The sequence below is a fragment of the Lemur catta genome, chromosome 2, assembly GCF_020740605.2.
Source record: "Lemur catta isolate mLemCat1 chromosome 2, mLemCat1.pri, whole genome shotgun sequence".
Taxonomy (NCBI): domain Eukaryota; kingdom Metazoa; phylum Chordata; class Mammalia; order Primates; family Lemuridae; genus Lemur; species Lemur catta.
In genome coordinates, this window is record NC_059129.1 from 67,794,064 (window position 1) to 67,810,052 (window position 15,989).

The following is a 15,989-nucleotide window of genomic DNA, read 5'->3' on the forward strand; positions in this document are numbered from 1 at the left end:
TTCCCTGTTCTCCACTAGATTGGACCTCTTGTTACCTGTCTAAAATGATGCCTGAAGTTACCACACTCTTAAAATTGATCATTCCTCCGATACCATTCCAAGACACTTTTTAGATTTTGATCATTTTGGATTCAGAGATCCCAGCATGTCTTACAAATAAATCTTCCTGAATCTTGAAACCGAATTTGTTTTTTGTAGCTTTAAGTTAGTGTTTAAGAAAAGAGAGTTTATTTCCTGCCAATCACTTGTACTTACATCAAAGTCCATATTTGAAATTAAGTGTCACGAACTGGTCATATATAGTATGAGAATTTGAATATTTCTTTGTATTGATCATAGAATTCACTTTTAATACTTTTTATAATAAATCTTATGAAATTATAAATTAAAATAAATCATTTTATAATGGATGCATAAATCTTATGTGACATTTTCAAATTTAGGATTGCAATGAAGAATAAATTTTCACGCAGGTTTAGATTAGATTTTAATTCTTAATTTTACTGTTATAGTGTCTGAGATAGAAGTTTGACCTCATAGTTAATTATTCTCTTTCAGACTCTATGTCACAATATTTGAGATATCTAAAAAATTGGGAATTTGTTTTGCTAAAGGATCATTAGTTTTCAAACAGGATTGGCATACTCTATACCTTATTTCTTTGCACTCTTGATTTAAATTTACATTCTATATACATTATTAAACTGCTTTTGGAATTATAGCTATAATATTCTAAAAGATATGAGTTCCAAATTTCTCAGTCTGGAATGAAATTCAAGAGCAATGAAAACTTGACAGAAAGGCTCATTTTGTAATATTTGCTGATTGATAATGCATTAGAAATATAAAGTTTCTGAACATTTAATATAACTTATTGAAACATAATCTTAATTCATGAATTTAGTTTCATATATCAAATAATATATATATATATAAATATGCACAGTTCAACATAGTAAGAAAAGATTATATATATATTAGTTCCTGAAGATTTCTGAAGAAACCAATAACAAAATATTAGGGAATATGTATGAGATAACCAGACAGATGGATGGATATATAGCTACATATATGTATCTTGCTATATATAGATAGCTACATACATGCTACATATGCATTTTGTAAGTGTGATGCTTCCTGTATACTTTTGGCTAAAGCTTTGGTTCCCAGAATAATGCAAAAAATATATCTACTGTAGTTACTAAACCTTCTAATAGGGTCATCATCCTAGTTTGCTCAGGATAGCACCACTTTATGTTCATGGAATGTAATACAGAATATTGCTGAAATATGTTTTCTCTGCAAATATCAAATTGTTATTTTTCCTGGATATTTCCCTAAGTACTATTATTCACAGTTGCATTAAAATAAACAAGGATGGGTTTGATAAATAGCCACTTTGTACTTTAAATTCCACCATGGTCTTTTCTAAGAGTATAGAAAATATCACTTAAATATATATACATATATATGTATACACACACACATACACACACATACGTACATACACATACATAACTTTTAAGGACAGCTTGTAGGATTTTGAAGACACAAGAAGCCACAAACAGCTAATTCCTTCTTATCTCATATGGTAGGAAGAGAAGGTTACTGACAATACTGCTTGGCTGCCAGTAAACTTGGTCAGTGGTAACCACAGGAAATTATGAGTTACTTTTGTGTTATATACTAGAGCAAAATTGAGGCCAGTCTTGTCACAGAGTTTATAGAGAGTTGTCTATATGGTCTTGCTATAGAGTTCTGGTCTTTGTATGGTACAAATCAAGGGTCAGTAAACTATAACTGTGAGCCAAATGTGACTTTCCACCTATTTTTGTGAACAAAGTTCTGCTGAAACATAGCGATATTCACTCTTTTACATATTGTCTATGGTTGTTCTCAAGCTACAACAGCAGAGTTGAGTTATTGCCATAGAGAACATATGGTTCAGGAAGACTAACATATTTACTACCTGACCCTTTACAGAAAAGTTTGCCAGTCCCTGGTATTAATCTACAACTATTTACATATTTTATTATGTACTGATGAGTATTTCTTATTCTACAACAAATACTTACAAGGTAATAAGTTCAAAAAATTTACATTTTAATAAATGTTTACGTTTTCCTAGACAGTTGATGTTGAAGACATACTTTGCCCCTAAAGTATGTCACTATTAACAATCCACAATAGGGTATTAGTGACATCACTCACTGTATGCAAACCAGAGGTACACATCACTTGAAGAACCATCAGCATCTATTTTAAATATTGATAACTATTTTAGAAGACTGCCTGCTGATGGTGAGTTAGTTATAGACGTAGAAGGTATTTTTACATATCACTCTGTGAAGCATATCTTTTTCATTCAGATCAAATGGTTGCACCCAAATTATATTCCTCATTTTCTTTTGCAAGTTCCTCTGTACATACAAAAAGTAGAATGATAGTTGTTAATGTGTCAGCTCAATTAGCAGATAACTTCACACACAGAAGATGTCAGCTTGATATCAATAAAATCAGAGACTTCAAATAGATAATAAGTTAATGCTAATAACTGTTTGATTTTTTTCCCTCCAATTCATTAAATTAAAGTTTGGCATGTTTGTTCTATTGAAGACAAGACATCTGACAATTATAGGTACTGCTATTGTGAATTAAGTAAAAATGTTCTAAATTAAAGTTATTTTTTCCTGTTGTGAAATTATAAATACAAATTTTGTTACATATACCAAAGCACAGACATTGTTTTAATCAAATTCAAAAAGTGTGGAGTAGGCAATAAACTTGGAATTTATCATGGTTTACATGAAATTCATATTTTGATTCAAATTAGTTGTGATATTCATAATTGAAATAGAATCAATAATTGAAAATTTATAAATAATTTTAAATATTCCTAGATTAATAGAACTATTTTTTTGTGACAAAGCTATTATTCGAAAACAACAGTATAACATGGCATAATGTGCTTTTTCTTGCTGTTGTCCACCAACATTTGGATTTTAAAAATGTTAAAGCTTCTCCAGAATGACTTTGAAAATGAATCTAAGTGTCCCAAGAAGTTTTGACATTAAGTAAAAGAATCCTCTAAATTTTGGTTGCATCTTTTTCTAAATCAGTTTCAAACTTTAACTAAACAACTTAATAAATTAAGCACCAAAGAAATCCGTTTTTGGAAATTTCAGTGAGTTGCATTTTTTAAAGGCATTAAAACTTATTTCTCCACAATGCAAGGAAAACACTTAGCAAATTCAATGACAAACATCCAAAATTTACAAGATTTTAAATATAATTATGCTTTGGAAGAGCTGGATTTGTGGGAAGCAACGTTTGAGGGGGTTCCTATATTTCATGGATAAATTTATGTAGTATTGCATAATGGAAATAAACTGAGAGGGCCTACAGCTTTGTAACATCTAAATTTAGCCAAGCATTCATAGGAATAACAAGTAGAGATCATTCATTTCATGAGGATTATCTTGGAAAAGGTTTGTTAAAGAAAATAATTTTGAATACAGTCAGAAATAGGACTCCTATGAAAATATTTGACCTACATATTTTATACAAAAAAATTGAGAATAGTTTCCATTTAGCAGACTTTTTTTTTTTTTTAGAGTAACAGGAACCTCGACACATTCTTAGTGAAATGTCCTCAATTAAAAATGGCATATCAAAAGAAGTATCAAGTAAAGCTTTTAATAATCTCAAATTTATTAATCCTAAATGCAAATTTCAACAGCTATATGAAATTTTATAAGCAATTAAAACAATAAGACTATATTGAAAAAAATATTCTTTGGAAAAAGACCAGCACCACAGTATTGGAGATTAATATGGCTAACCACAATTTCTGCTTTTGTGTTGCTCAAATAATCAACATAAAGTATTTAATTTTTTTAATATGCAGAGGCCAAGTTACAATGATTTTCTTCAGAAAAAATTTTATTTAAAAAATTAGAGACTGAGCCAAGATGGTCAACTAGAGACATCGCTTGCAGGACTGTCCTCGCTCCAAGGTAGGATATTGGACTGCGGAGCGGAGAGGAGTTGCAGTGCAGGTGTGGTGGAAAGAGAGAGATGACAGAGGTGACTGGGGAGCCCACGGAGGAACACTGCAAGCTGAGAAAGAAGAGGATAGAGAGGAGAAGACAGCAGTGTGGATCAAACCCAGAGAGGCCCCAAGCCCAGCGAAAGGATAAGGGGGGTTTCTCCTCCCCCACCTATGTGCCTTCAGTGAACAGCGGGACACAAAGTATGCTGAAGGCTCTTCCACCCCTCGAGTGCGCAGACACGGTGGCTAATTAGGAATAGTTGGGGGGACCAGCAAGCCCCAGGAGTTTGGGCATCCATAATGGGCACCCCATAGGAGAGCACCACGAGAAACCGGTGTGTCAGCTTTCTTACATCCATCCAGACACTTCCTCCTCTGCACCTGCCATCCCGGGAAGGAGTCTGAGCTCAGGCCCATGGGCGCTGCAGGCCCTGCCCCACCCACTGCCAATGCGAGAGTAGCTTGACTCAACAAACTCACCAGTGGCTGCTTTTCCATGGCAGGTGCGTGCTCCTGGCTGAGCTTGCTTCACAGGTTGGGGCGGCCACAATTCGGGAGTTTCCTGCCCACTGGCATTTTGCAAGATGGCAGGTGAGCAGCTCAGGTAGGTGGGCAGCTGCTCTCCGTAGGCCCTGGCCTTGAGAGCAGTGCAGGGAGATGCTGGGGAGAGGTTTGGGACCTGGACTTGGGGGTGCGGAAGCCCTCATGGATAGATCCCGCCTGAGAGTGGTGGAGCGCGGGGAACCGGGTCTGCGAGCGCGCCATCCTGGGAAGGGGTGTGGCGTTTGGAAGGAGACAGCCTGGCTCCCAGTTCCGTGGCAGCCTGATGCCGCAGGTGCACCTGCTGAAAGGGAGCTGGGCCCCTTCCCTCCACCTGTTACAAAAGGGAGTCCAGTTTGAGCCAAGGAACTCGCAAGCCGGCACTTGTCTTTGGCGGGAGCATGCACCTGGCTGAGGTCCCTGCGGATAGAGGGGCCCCCTACTCTCCCTTTAGGGGACCCTCTGCCCACCGGCATTGGAGATGGGCGCTAGGGGGTCAGACACAGGGGCTGGGGGAAGTTAGAGCCCTGGACTCAGGTGGTGAGGGAACTCACATGGACTCATCTGAAGGGAGCGTGCAGTGGGGGTCCTGGGGAGTGGCGATTTGGGAGCGCGTTCCCCGCAGAGAAGCTGCACTAGTGGACACGGGCGGAGAGAGCTCTGCCCGGGGCCTCAGCACTCAGCGTTTAGGGCCCTGCGTCTGGAACCGCCTCCCCGGTATGGAGAGCGTGTCCTGATCCACAGTCCAATGGCGCCCCCTAGTGGCGGGAAAAGCAACTGTGGCGCCCCACAGAGGCTTGGCAAAGCCTTTTAGGCTCTGGTAATCCAGCCACGATCTGCCTTGCTCCTCCTCCCATCTTAGTGGAAGTAGAGATGGAGCAACACTGTCGAGCTACAGTCCCTCCCAAAGCTTGGGGCACTCCGGCACTCGTGTGCCCACCTGGGGCACCAGAGCTTACCCCAGGCGCAAAAGAACATCTCAGCAGCTGGCTCTTCCACACAATTAAGAGCCAATGATGGGGGAACAACACTATAGCTCAGCATAGTGCCTTCCAACTGAAACAAGGTGTTGCTGATTTATACTCACAAGTACCACCCACCCTCTTAGAGATTAAGCTGAGAGACACAACCTGCTTCACACTGCTAGGAAGAGGTGAAGACAGCAGGTAGCCAACCTGAGAGGTCCATCAAACCTACTCAAATACCTTATAGCAACTCGGGGCCAGCACTCCTATCCCTGAAACAGTCAACGTTCAGTCTTCAGGGACCTGGAAACAGGCCCGCAAGCTAGGCCTAGTACTCCCAAGTCTTGACTGAGAGGCTAGAGGAGAAGGAATCAGCAAAAGAACTCTAAAAATATGAAAAATCAGAGTGAAAGGACACCCCCAAAAGAAAACAATAACTCCTTACCAATAAATACTAACCAAAATAAAAATATTGAAATGACTGGTAAAGAATTCCAAATATGAATTATAAGAAAGTTCAATATAATGCAATAGAAAATGGAAACCCAACAGGAAAAAAAACCACAAGAAAAATATAGGAAATAAAAGAAAAAAAATCACTACAGAAATAGAATTACTCAAAAAAATATAATTAATGAAAATAAAAAAAATTCATTCAAGGAAACATGAAACACAGTGGAATAGACTAATCCAGGCAGAAGAAAGAATCTCAGAGCTTGAAAATAAGACCTTTCTTTTTAACAAGTCAGAAAAAGATAAGGAACAGAGAAGCAAAAGGACCAAACAAAACCTACAAGAAATATGGTATTCTGTAAGGAAGCCTAACATAAGAATCATAGGCATCCCTGAGGATGAAGAAGAAAATACACAAAGCTTGGAATCTATATGAGGGAATAATTGAGGGAAACTTCCCTGGTTGGGCAAAAAATTTAGATACCCAAGTAGAAGCTCCACGAACTCCTAGGACATTCATCGCAAAGAGAAAATCACCATGACACATAGTGATCAGACTAGCCAAAATCAACTTGAAGGAGGAACTGCTGCAAGACATAACGCAAAAACATCAGGTAACTTACAAAGGAAAACTCACCAGGCTAACTGCAGACTTCTCAACTGAGCCCTTAAAAGCCAGAGGTGACTGGGCCCCCATTCTCAATCTTCTCAAACAAAATAATGGTCAGCTTAGAAATTTGTATCCTACAAAAAGAAGTTTTTTTATGTGAGGGAGAAATGAAGACTTTCTTAGACAAGCAAACACTAAGGGAATTTTTCAAGACCAGACCTGCTCTACAGGATATACTCAGACCTGCATTATACATTTTTTCTTTTTTTTTTCTGAGACAGAGTCTCACTCTGTTGCCCTGGCTAGTGTGCTGTGGTGTCAGCCTAGCTTGCAGCAACCTGAAACTCCTGGGCTCAAGCAATCCTTTTGCTTCAGCCTCCCAAATAGTTGGGACAACAGGCATGAGCCACCATGACAAGCTAATTTTTTCTATAATTTTTAGTTGTCTGGCTAATTTCTTTCTATTTTTAGTAGCGACAGAGTCTCGCTCTTGCTCAGGCTGGTCTTGAACTCCTGACCTTGAGTGATCCTCCTGCCTCAGCCTCCCAGAGTGGTAGGATTACAGGTGTGAGCCACTGCGCTCAGCCTGCATTATACATTGATCAGCACAATAGACACTCACCAGGGTAAAATCACCCAAAAGATAAAGCTCAAAGCCTATATACCATAATGGCTCAAGACATAAAACAAATCAATAAGGTTCTATACAACTGGATGAACAGAAATGCAACACACTTGTCAATTCTTTCAATAAATGTTAATGGCTTGAATTCCCCACTCAAGAGACATAGGCTGAATGAATGGATAAAGCAATAAAATCCAAGTATCTTCTACCTCCAGGAAACACATCTAACCCACAAGGAGTCATTCAGACTCCAGGTAGAGGGATGGAAAAAAGCATTCCATGCAAATGGAAATCAAAAGAAAGCTGGTATAGCGTTTCTCATATCAGATAACATAGGCTTCAATTCACCAATAGCAAAGAAAGACCAAGATGGTCATTATAATATGAAAAAGGGAACAATTCGATGAGAAGACATAATGATCCTAAAAAATTATGCACCTAACACAGGTATGCCCAGATTCATAAAGTAAACACTACTAGAGCTAAACAAAGTGATAAACAGCAGCATTGTAATAGCCAAGAACTTTAAAACCCCAGTGACAGAACTAGACATATCCTCCAAGAAGAAAATAAACAAAGAAACAATAGATTTAAACAAGACTCTAGAACAAATGGGCCTACCAGACATTTACAGAACATTTTATTCCCAAACTATTGAATAGACATTCTTCTCATCAGCACATGGAAGATTCTCTAAGATTGATCACATTACAGGCAACAAAACATGTCTCAACAAATTCAGAAAAATAGAAATTATACCATGTATCTTCTCATACCACAGTAGAGTAAAATTGGAAATCAACTCCAACAGAAAAACTCAACTCTACACAAAGTCATGGAAATTAACCTACCACTGAAAAATTATTGGGTCAAGGAGGAAATTAAGATGGAAATCAAAAGGTTCCTTGAACTAAAGGACAAAGGGGATAAAAGTTACCAATATCTGTGATATTCAGCAAAAGCAGTCCTAAGAGGAAACTTTGTAGGCTTAAATGGCTAGATCAAAAATACAGAAAAAAATCACAAACCGATAATCTGATGAATTGTCTCAAGGAATTAGAAAAGGAAGAACAAACCAATTCTAATCCCAGTAGAAAAAAAGAAATAACTGAAGTCATAGCAGAACTAAATGAAATATACAACAAAAGAAATTTTGAAGCAGCAATAAAGAATCTTCCAAAAAAAAAAAAAGTCCACACTCAGATTGTTTCACAGACAAATTTTATCAGACCTACAAAGAAGAATTGGTGCCCATATTGCATAAATTATTTCATAATATTGAGAAGAAGGAATCCTCCATAACTCATTCTATGAAACCAGTATCACATTGATACCAAGTCCAGGAAAGGATACAACAACAACAAAAAAAAAAAGAAAACTACAGACCAATATCCCTTAGGAATATAGATGCAAAATTTCTCAGTATAATTCCAGCAAAACAAATTCAGCAGCACATCAAAAAATAATCCAACACGACCAAGTGGGCATCATCCCAGGGATGCAAGGATGGTTCAACATAGATAAATCTATAAATGTGATTCACCACTTAGACAAAAGCAAAAAGGAAGACCATATGATCATCTTTATAGATGCAGAAAAAGCATTTGACGAAATCCAGCATCCATTTATGATAAGAATTCTTAACAAAATAGGCATAGATAGAATATATCTAAAAATTGTAAAAACCATGTATGACAAACCCATAGCCAACATCATACTGAATGGGAAAAGTTGAAAGCATTCCAACTTAGAACTGGAGCTAGACAAGGTTGCCACTATAAATACTTTTATTCAACATAGTGCTGGAAATCCTAGCCAGTGCAATCAGGCAAGAGAAAAAAATCAAGGATATCTATCGAAAAGGAGAAAGAAATGGTCAAACTATCGCTCTTTGCTGACGATAGGATCATATAGGTAGAAAACCCCAAAGATTCTGCCAAGAGACTCCTGGTATTGGTAAATATATTCAGTAAAGTCCCAGGTTATGAAATGGTTTTACACAAATTGGTAGCATTTCTATACACCAACAATATTCAAGCTGAGAATCAAACCAAAGACTAAATATCTTTCACAATAGCTACAAAGAAAATAAAATACCTAGGAATATATTTAACCACAAAGATGAAAGACCTCTACAAGGAGAACTATGAATCACTGAGAAAGGAAATTGTACAGGATATAAACAAATGGCAAAACATATCATGCTCATGGACTAGCAGTCTAGAGGTCCATACTACCCAAACTGATTTACAGATTCAATGCAATCCCTATTAAAATACCAACATCATTTTTTACATATCTAGAAAAAAATAGTTCTATGCTTTCTATGGAACCACAAAATAGCCCAAATAGCCAAAGCAATCTTAAGCAAAAGGAACAAATTGTGAGGCCATAGTAACCAAAACAGCATGGTACTGGCACAAATATAGAGACATAGATCAATGGATAAGAACAGAGATCCCAGATATAAAACCATCACTTTAGTGCCATATGATCTTTGAAAAAGCAGGCAGCAATATACACCAGGGAAAAGAATCTCTATTCAATAAATGGTGCTGGGAAAATTGGATAGAGACATGTAGAAGATTGAAACAGGATCCTTACCTCTCATCATTCACAAAAATTAATTCAAAATGAATAACAGACTTAAACTTAAGACATGAAACTATAAGAATTCTAGAAGAAAATGTTGGAAAAACTCTTCTAGATATCAGCCTAGACAAAGTATTTATGCAGAAGATCCTAAAGGGAATCACAGAAACAACAAAAATTAATAAATAGGACTTGATCAAATTAAAAAGTTCCTGTCCACCAAAGAAACAATCAATAGAACAAGTAGACGACCTACAGAATCGGAGAAAATATTTGCAAGCTACACATCTGATAAAGGGCTATTAACCAAAATCTATAAAGAACTCAAGCAAATCAGCAAGAAAAGAAAAATGAATCAGCCCCATTAAAAAGTAGGCAAAAGGCATGAACAGGAGCTTTTAAAAGAAGATAAAGAAATGGCCAATAAACATATGAAAAAATGCTCAACATCACTAATCATCATGAAATGCAAATCAAAACCACAATGAGATATCACCTAACCCATGTGAGAATGGCTTTTATCAAGAAGTCCCACAACAATAGACACTGAAGTGTATCCAGAGAGAAAAGAACACTTACACAATATTGGTGGGGCCTCATGCTAGTACAACCTCTATGGAAAATAGTATAGAGATTCCTCAAAGAACTAAAAGTAGACCTACCATTTGATCCAGCAATCTCACTACTGGGTATTCACCCAAAGGAAAAAAGGACATTTTATAAACAAGACACTTGCACTCGAATGTTTATTGCACCACAATTTGCAATTGCAAAGATTTGGAATCAACCCAAGTGCCCATCAATTCATGAGTGGATTAATAAATTATGATATATTTATAAAATGGAGTACTACTCAGCCATAAAAATTGATGATTTAATACTTTCTGTAACAACCTGGATGGAACTGGAGGCTAATCTCCTAAGTGAAGTATCCCAAGAATGGAAAAACAAACACCACATGTATTCACTATTAAATGGGAACTAATTGATCAGCATTCATGTGGACACATGGAAGTAAAATTCAGTGGTAATTAAGCAGGTGGAAGGGGAATGAGGGGAAGGGTGAAATCATACCTAACAGATGCAATGTATACTATCTGGGCAATGGGCACACTTATAACTTAAACTGTACAAAAGAAATTCATGTATCCAAAATATATGTGCCCCATAATATTCTGAAATAAAAAACTTAGTAGAGCTATTTTATGCCTGGCTGTTTAATAGAATGAATTTTACAATAAAAAATAAATATTTCAATTATATAATTGTAACTGCTTTAGCCGCTTCATTTGTTCAAAGATCTTATTGTTTGGAAGATGAATTATATAGCCATTGTATGTATGCAAGCTATGGCTAGATATTGTAAGACATCTTTCAACTCATAATTCATCTCAAGGATATAGAAGACTTGAGAGAAAAAGACCAAAAAAAAATTTCTTTGAAGGGAATTATCAGAGTTCTTACTGCCTGCATAGTACTTACTAATACCAAACTCTCCTACTATGAGGAAGTGGCCAGTGTACTATATCAAAATTTCAAATCTCCCTCAACTCAGTCAGGTTGCCAAGGCCTACAAGAAAAACACTCAGAAATACTACCATTCTCTGGAATTTGGGAGAAATGTATATTTTGTTTCACTTCCACGAAAGGACTTTTTAGTTGTCTAATTGTGGCCAAAGATACCATTGCCTAGAGAGGTCCCATTTAAAGAGGGACCGATATAATGAGGGTAAACTATATTTCCAAGAAAATAGGGAACTGTAGGAGAGTTCAAAGGGAAGATGGAAATAGGTTAAAGATACTTTCATTGTCTAAACATTTAACCAATATTTAAGAAGTTGTTGGTTTAAACAATGATTTTATTTCACTTGTTTACATTCATTTGAGAAGGTATAAAAAAGTTTACTCTTCATAAAAGGATTTTTGTCTGTAATGACATGTTACTTAAGGAAATAAGTTAGATATAATTATGTAAATTATATACAAATGTACACATTTCTAAAAATATTTTAGTACTGAAGTGCAAAATATATTTTATCATGGTGAAAAACATGTGAACTGGCATTCAGACTCTCTTTATGTTATGGAATAGTTATCATTAATCATTTCATTTTATTAACCAGATTGATTTATTAATCTTATCCATAAAAATGGTCAAAGTATACCACCTTTAAAATTATATTTTTCAATGACAAATGAAGCACTTCAAATTTTATTTGAAATGAATAAGACAGGATTAAAATTATTTGTGTATAGGGATATATACAAATGTATGTGTTTTTTACCTGAAAATTGTTCATCACATTCACAAATGAAACTATTTGCAGTAATATTGCTGCAGTTTCCACGGAAACAGGTATGTGGTTGACATTGACCAATTATTTCTGAACAATCCCTTCCTATAAAAATTAAAAAAAGTTTATTTACATTGCATAGAAGTATTTAATTATGACCATTGTTTTTTCCCTCAATTCTTTAATAGTAAATAATACTAAATACATTTGATGAAATGTAATTTCAATTATAAAACAGTGTTACATGATCATGCATTTAAATGGAATCAAAATTAGTTTTGGTATTTGACATCAGCTTTTTTATCTTCTGATCTGATACTATAATATTCAAATACTTTTCTGATTCTTGGTAGTTGAGCATTGGTTAATTTTTATGAAAATTTAAAATTTTACCTGTGTTTTGATAGTAGATAATGTTAACACATGTAAGGACTAGTTCTTCAACATACTCTGGTAGTATTGTAGTCATAATTTACAAAGTGACACATTCAAATGCTTGTCTTAGACCTGCTACCTAGCAAGGGAACCATTCATAAGGAGAAATGACTGCCTGGATTCTCAGTAGTTGTGCATAAATTTGTAAATTCTGCACTTCTTTGCCCTTGCTGGTATATCAATATTCCAGATCTCACTTACCCCTACTGTTGTGGTCTCACTATATCACAGCCTTGCATAGCATATTTTTTCTATGCATATTTAATTATCTTATGATATTCTTACTAGAGAAATGTGCCTAGGAAATCCCAGGAGCATGTCAAGTGGACAAATGTTGCTACAAAAAAGTTGCTTTTAATTTGGCAATTTGGTTTTTTCCCCCAATTTAATTGAGCTCTTAATTAATTTGTAAGCAGTTTTTGTCATTATCATTGATTCATTTCAAATTCCTTGTATACTGGCGTGTCTTACTAATACCTTACTAATGTAGGACTCGTCTTTCTTCATTTAACTCTAAACAAACTGAGAAAATAAATTTTTGTTGTTTAAGCTATCCAGTCTGTGGTACTTTGTTAAGGCAACCCTAGCAAACTAATTCAGTGAGTATTCTCTATTGCTTTGGTAATGCCACATAGTTCTATATCTCCTAAGATTTTGAAATTGAAGTAATTATTTATAATTAAATAGCATAATAGTGTATGGTTAATGTTGTAAAAATAAGTAAGTAATCTTTAGATATTTTATGGTGCTTAAAGTTTAATGGTTCAAAACACCTATGACTGTGTTTCAAATAATAAGTAAATAAACTAATCTTAAATAAGAAACCATTCTATGCAGTTACAATAAAACCTCTTATATAATATTTCACAAAATATGAAGGCATACATGTAAATTAATATTCTGACACATGGTAGAAATTTTCTGGCCAAATATTCTCTAAAACTCTTTGAATAGATTAAAATGTATGCTTTAGAGGCTTAATTAAATTCCTTTTTATTCATCATGAAACAGCAATTTGAGTCCTTTCTCTTTTGCTCTAGCCTGCCTTAACTTTAACTACCTGATACACCTCAGCGTAAGTTAGGGGTATGACTCCTACTTTTATCACCAATACCAGTAGAGTCAAATGAGAATTTGAATCCATCCTGTTATAGAGACAAGGTGTTGTTGGTATTACCTTCTGAAGTAGCCTTGGTATTTCCCTACTATCAAGTCCAAAATTACTCTTTGAAATCTCAAACCAGGTAAATTTTAAAGCCTACAATGGTTTGTTGAGGTCTTCAATTATATCTTATCACAACTTCTTCAAGCTTGGCTTCAGTGAAGTTGGCCCCCAAGCACATGGGAGAAGGAAGCTCCCTAAATCTTGCCCAACCAAGTTACAGTTAGATTCCTGAGTGTGATCTGCTCCAGACATAGCTGCTGATCACCTTCCTTCCTCATGATCAAAATACACTACCAATCTGTTATTTGTCAAATACTTACCTTTGTGAGCTCATCCTAGCCTTACTGGTTTCCCTTATAACTCTCAATGCCAAATCTGTGTAACTCTCATTAAAATAAATTCTTTCATAAGTTCCCAAACTTCATTCAAATGTTCCCTACATTTTCATTCTTTTCACTTTCTGCTGATGGCCCAAATTCCCCAGTGAACTCTCAAGTAGTATTCACTTCAGCCTCAGTTAGCATGATTTACATTGTTTTTAGATTGCCCTTCCTCTCACTTAATTACTCATGAAATATCTTCTTTTCACAACCTTTCCTGATCATTGCCTCTCATTTAGCTTATTACAACCAGTTATTAATTATATCATCTTTTCATCCTTGTCACTATTATCTATAATATAAATCACTTTAGAGGTACCACAACATCCCTTAAGAACATCGGTCCTGGCTCACAGTTATCTATTCCTCTCCAACACTGCCAAGCAACTTCAATGACTTCCCCACAACCACAAAGTTTTGTAACTTTCTGTACTCAGATGCATACTTTATTTTCACATTATCACCCGGCACTGTTTACCCAAATACCATGATCTTGGGAATTTCATTCAATAACTAAAAACATTTATATTGTTCTGATTATCCTACTTTTTAATGCATGAGACATTAAGAGTGAGTGTTGGGACAGAGATGAAAATATTTAGAAAATATTTAGAGAGTTTTATATGTTTTGAATCCAAATTTAGCTCATTCTAAGGCATTTACATTTTTTTAAATGTATCTTGTTTTTAATTAACAGTAGATGAACTCAGTTTATTTTCCTACTTTTAATAGAATTACACTATTTTAAAGCAATCTTACCTGTAAATGGTGGATGACAGATACATTCATATCCTTGCTTATTCCATTTTCCTCTATTATTAATGCAACTGCCATTATTTTTACATGGTTTGTAAGAACATGCATCAAGTTCCTGGCAGTATTTTCCAGAAAATGGAGGCTGACAATGGCATCTGTATGTCTTGTCCCAAATTTTACTAAGACATTTACCATGACCAGAGCAAAATTCTGAACTTAGAGATTCCTGGCAGAACTGCTGTTTCACTGTCACGTTTAGTCGAAGTCCCAGTTGACAAAGAGATGGACCACTTGCCATTACTGTGATAAAATAATGTGTCCCAATACTCAGCCACTGAGGATTAACAGTGTGCATTCCTTTTAGTTGGCAACCAAAAAGCAACTGATCATCCATTATGGTATTTTGCACACAGTCAATGAAAGATGTTTCAGAAACATTCATCAAATTTATTTCTGGAGATTGAAGAGATGGTTTGGAAGAAATAACAAGTATGTCTCCTAGTTGAATTTGCAAAGGGCAAATCTGTGGAACAATGTGATTGCCTAAAGTATCTATTTTAGTGTTTACACCGAAAACCCAGCAATCTCTGTAGAAGTCCATGCAGATGTTTTCTGTTAGTGTCCAATTCACCACATATGATGAGGGTTGTGGATGCCATTCTTTCACCAATTGCCGACTGCATGTCGTTTTTCCACTTATAAAACAGCTATAAAGAACCACCAGGCTCAGAATGATGATTGATTTGTTAGTCATTTTGGGCAATTGTATTTTACAGTCTATCATGAAAGTGTCACAAAGAATTGTTGCAAAGTGGTCTTCAAGTATTGCTAGAAATATTTCCAAGCAGATTTGTTATTCAGGGATTCCTGAATATTGACTTTTCTTTTTCTATTCCCAAAGTACAAGTAACTTTGATGACAGTGTGCTTTGCCCAAGAGACGGTAGAATTCAAGTGTTTCAAATATTCCTTTAAACAGAAAAACACACATTGTTAGTTAAGTTTTTCCTCAATTACATAATGATATAGAAAATGCTAGATATTTATTTTTAGAACAAAGAAGAGCCTACATTGCAAGGACAGTGTCATTAGCAGCTGTTGATCTTCTTTGGGAAATAAGATCA

At 35.7% G+C, this 15,989-nt stretch overlaps 1 protein-coding gene across 1 annotated transcript in view; it reads right to left on the reverse strand.

The window, feature by feature from the left end:
• The window catches only part of EYS (eyes shut homolog), a 1,451,515-nt gene extending 1,435,895 nt beyond the window's left edge, over window positions 1-15,620 (reverse strand). The window contains 2 exon segments of the mRNA XM_045543805.1: window positions 12,122-12,235; window positions 14,870-15,620. Of these exon segments, the coding sequence (XP_045399761.1) occupies window positions 12,122-12,235; window positions 14,870-15,620 (865 nt within the window).
• Between the last annotated feature and the right edge of the window lie 369 nt (window positions 15,621-15,989).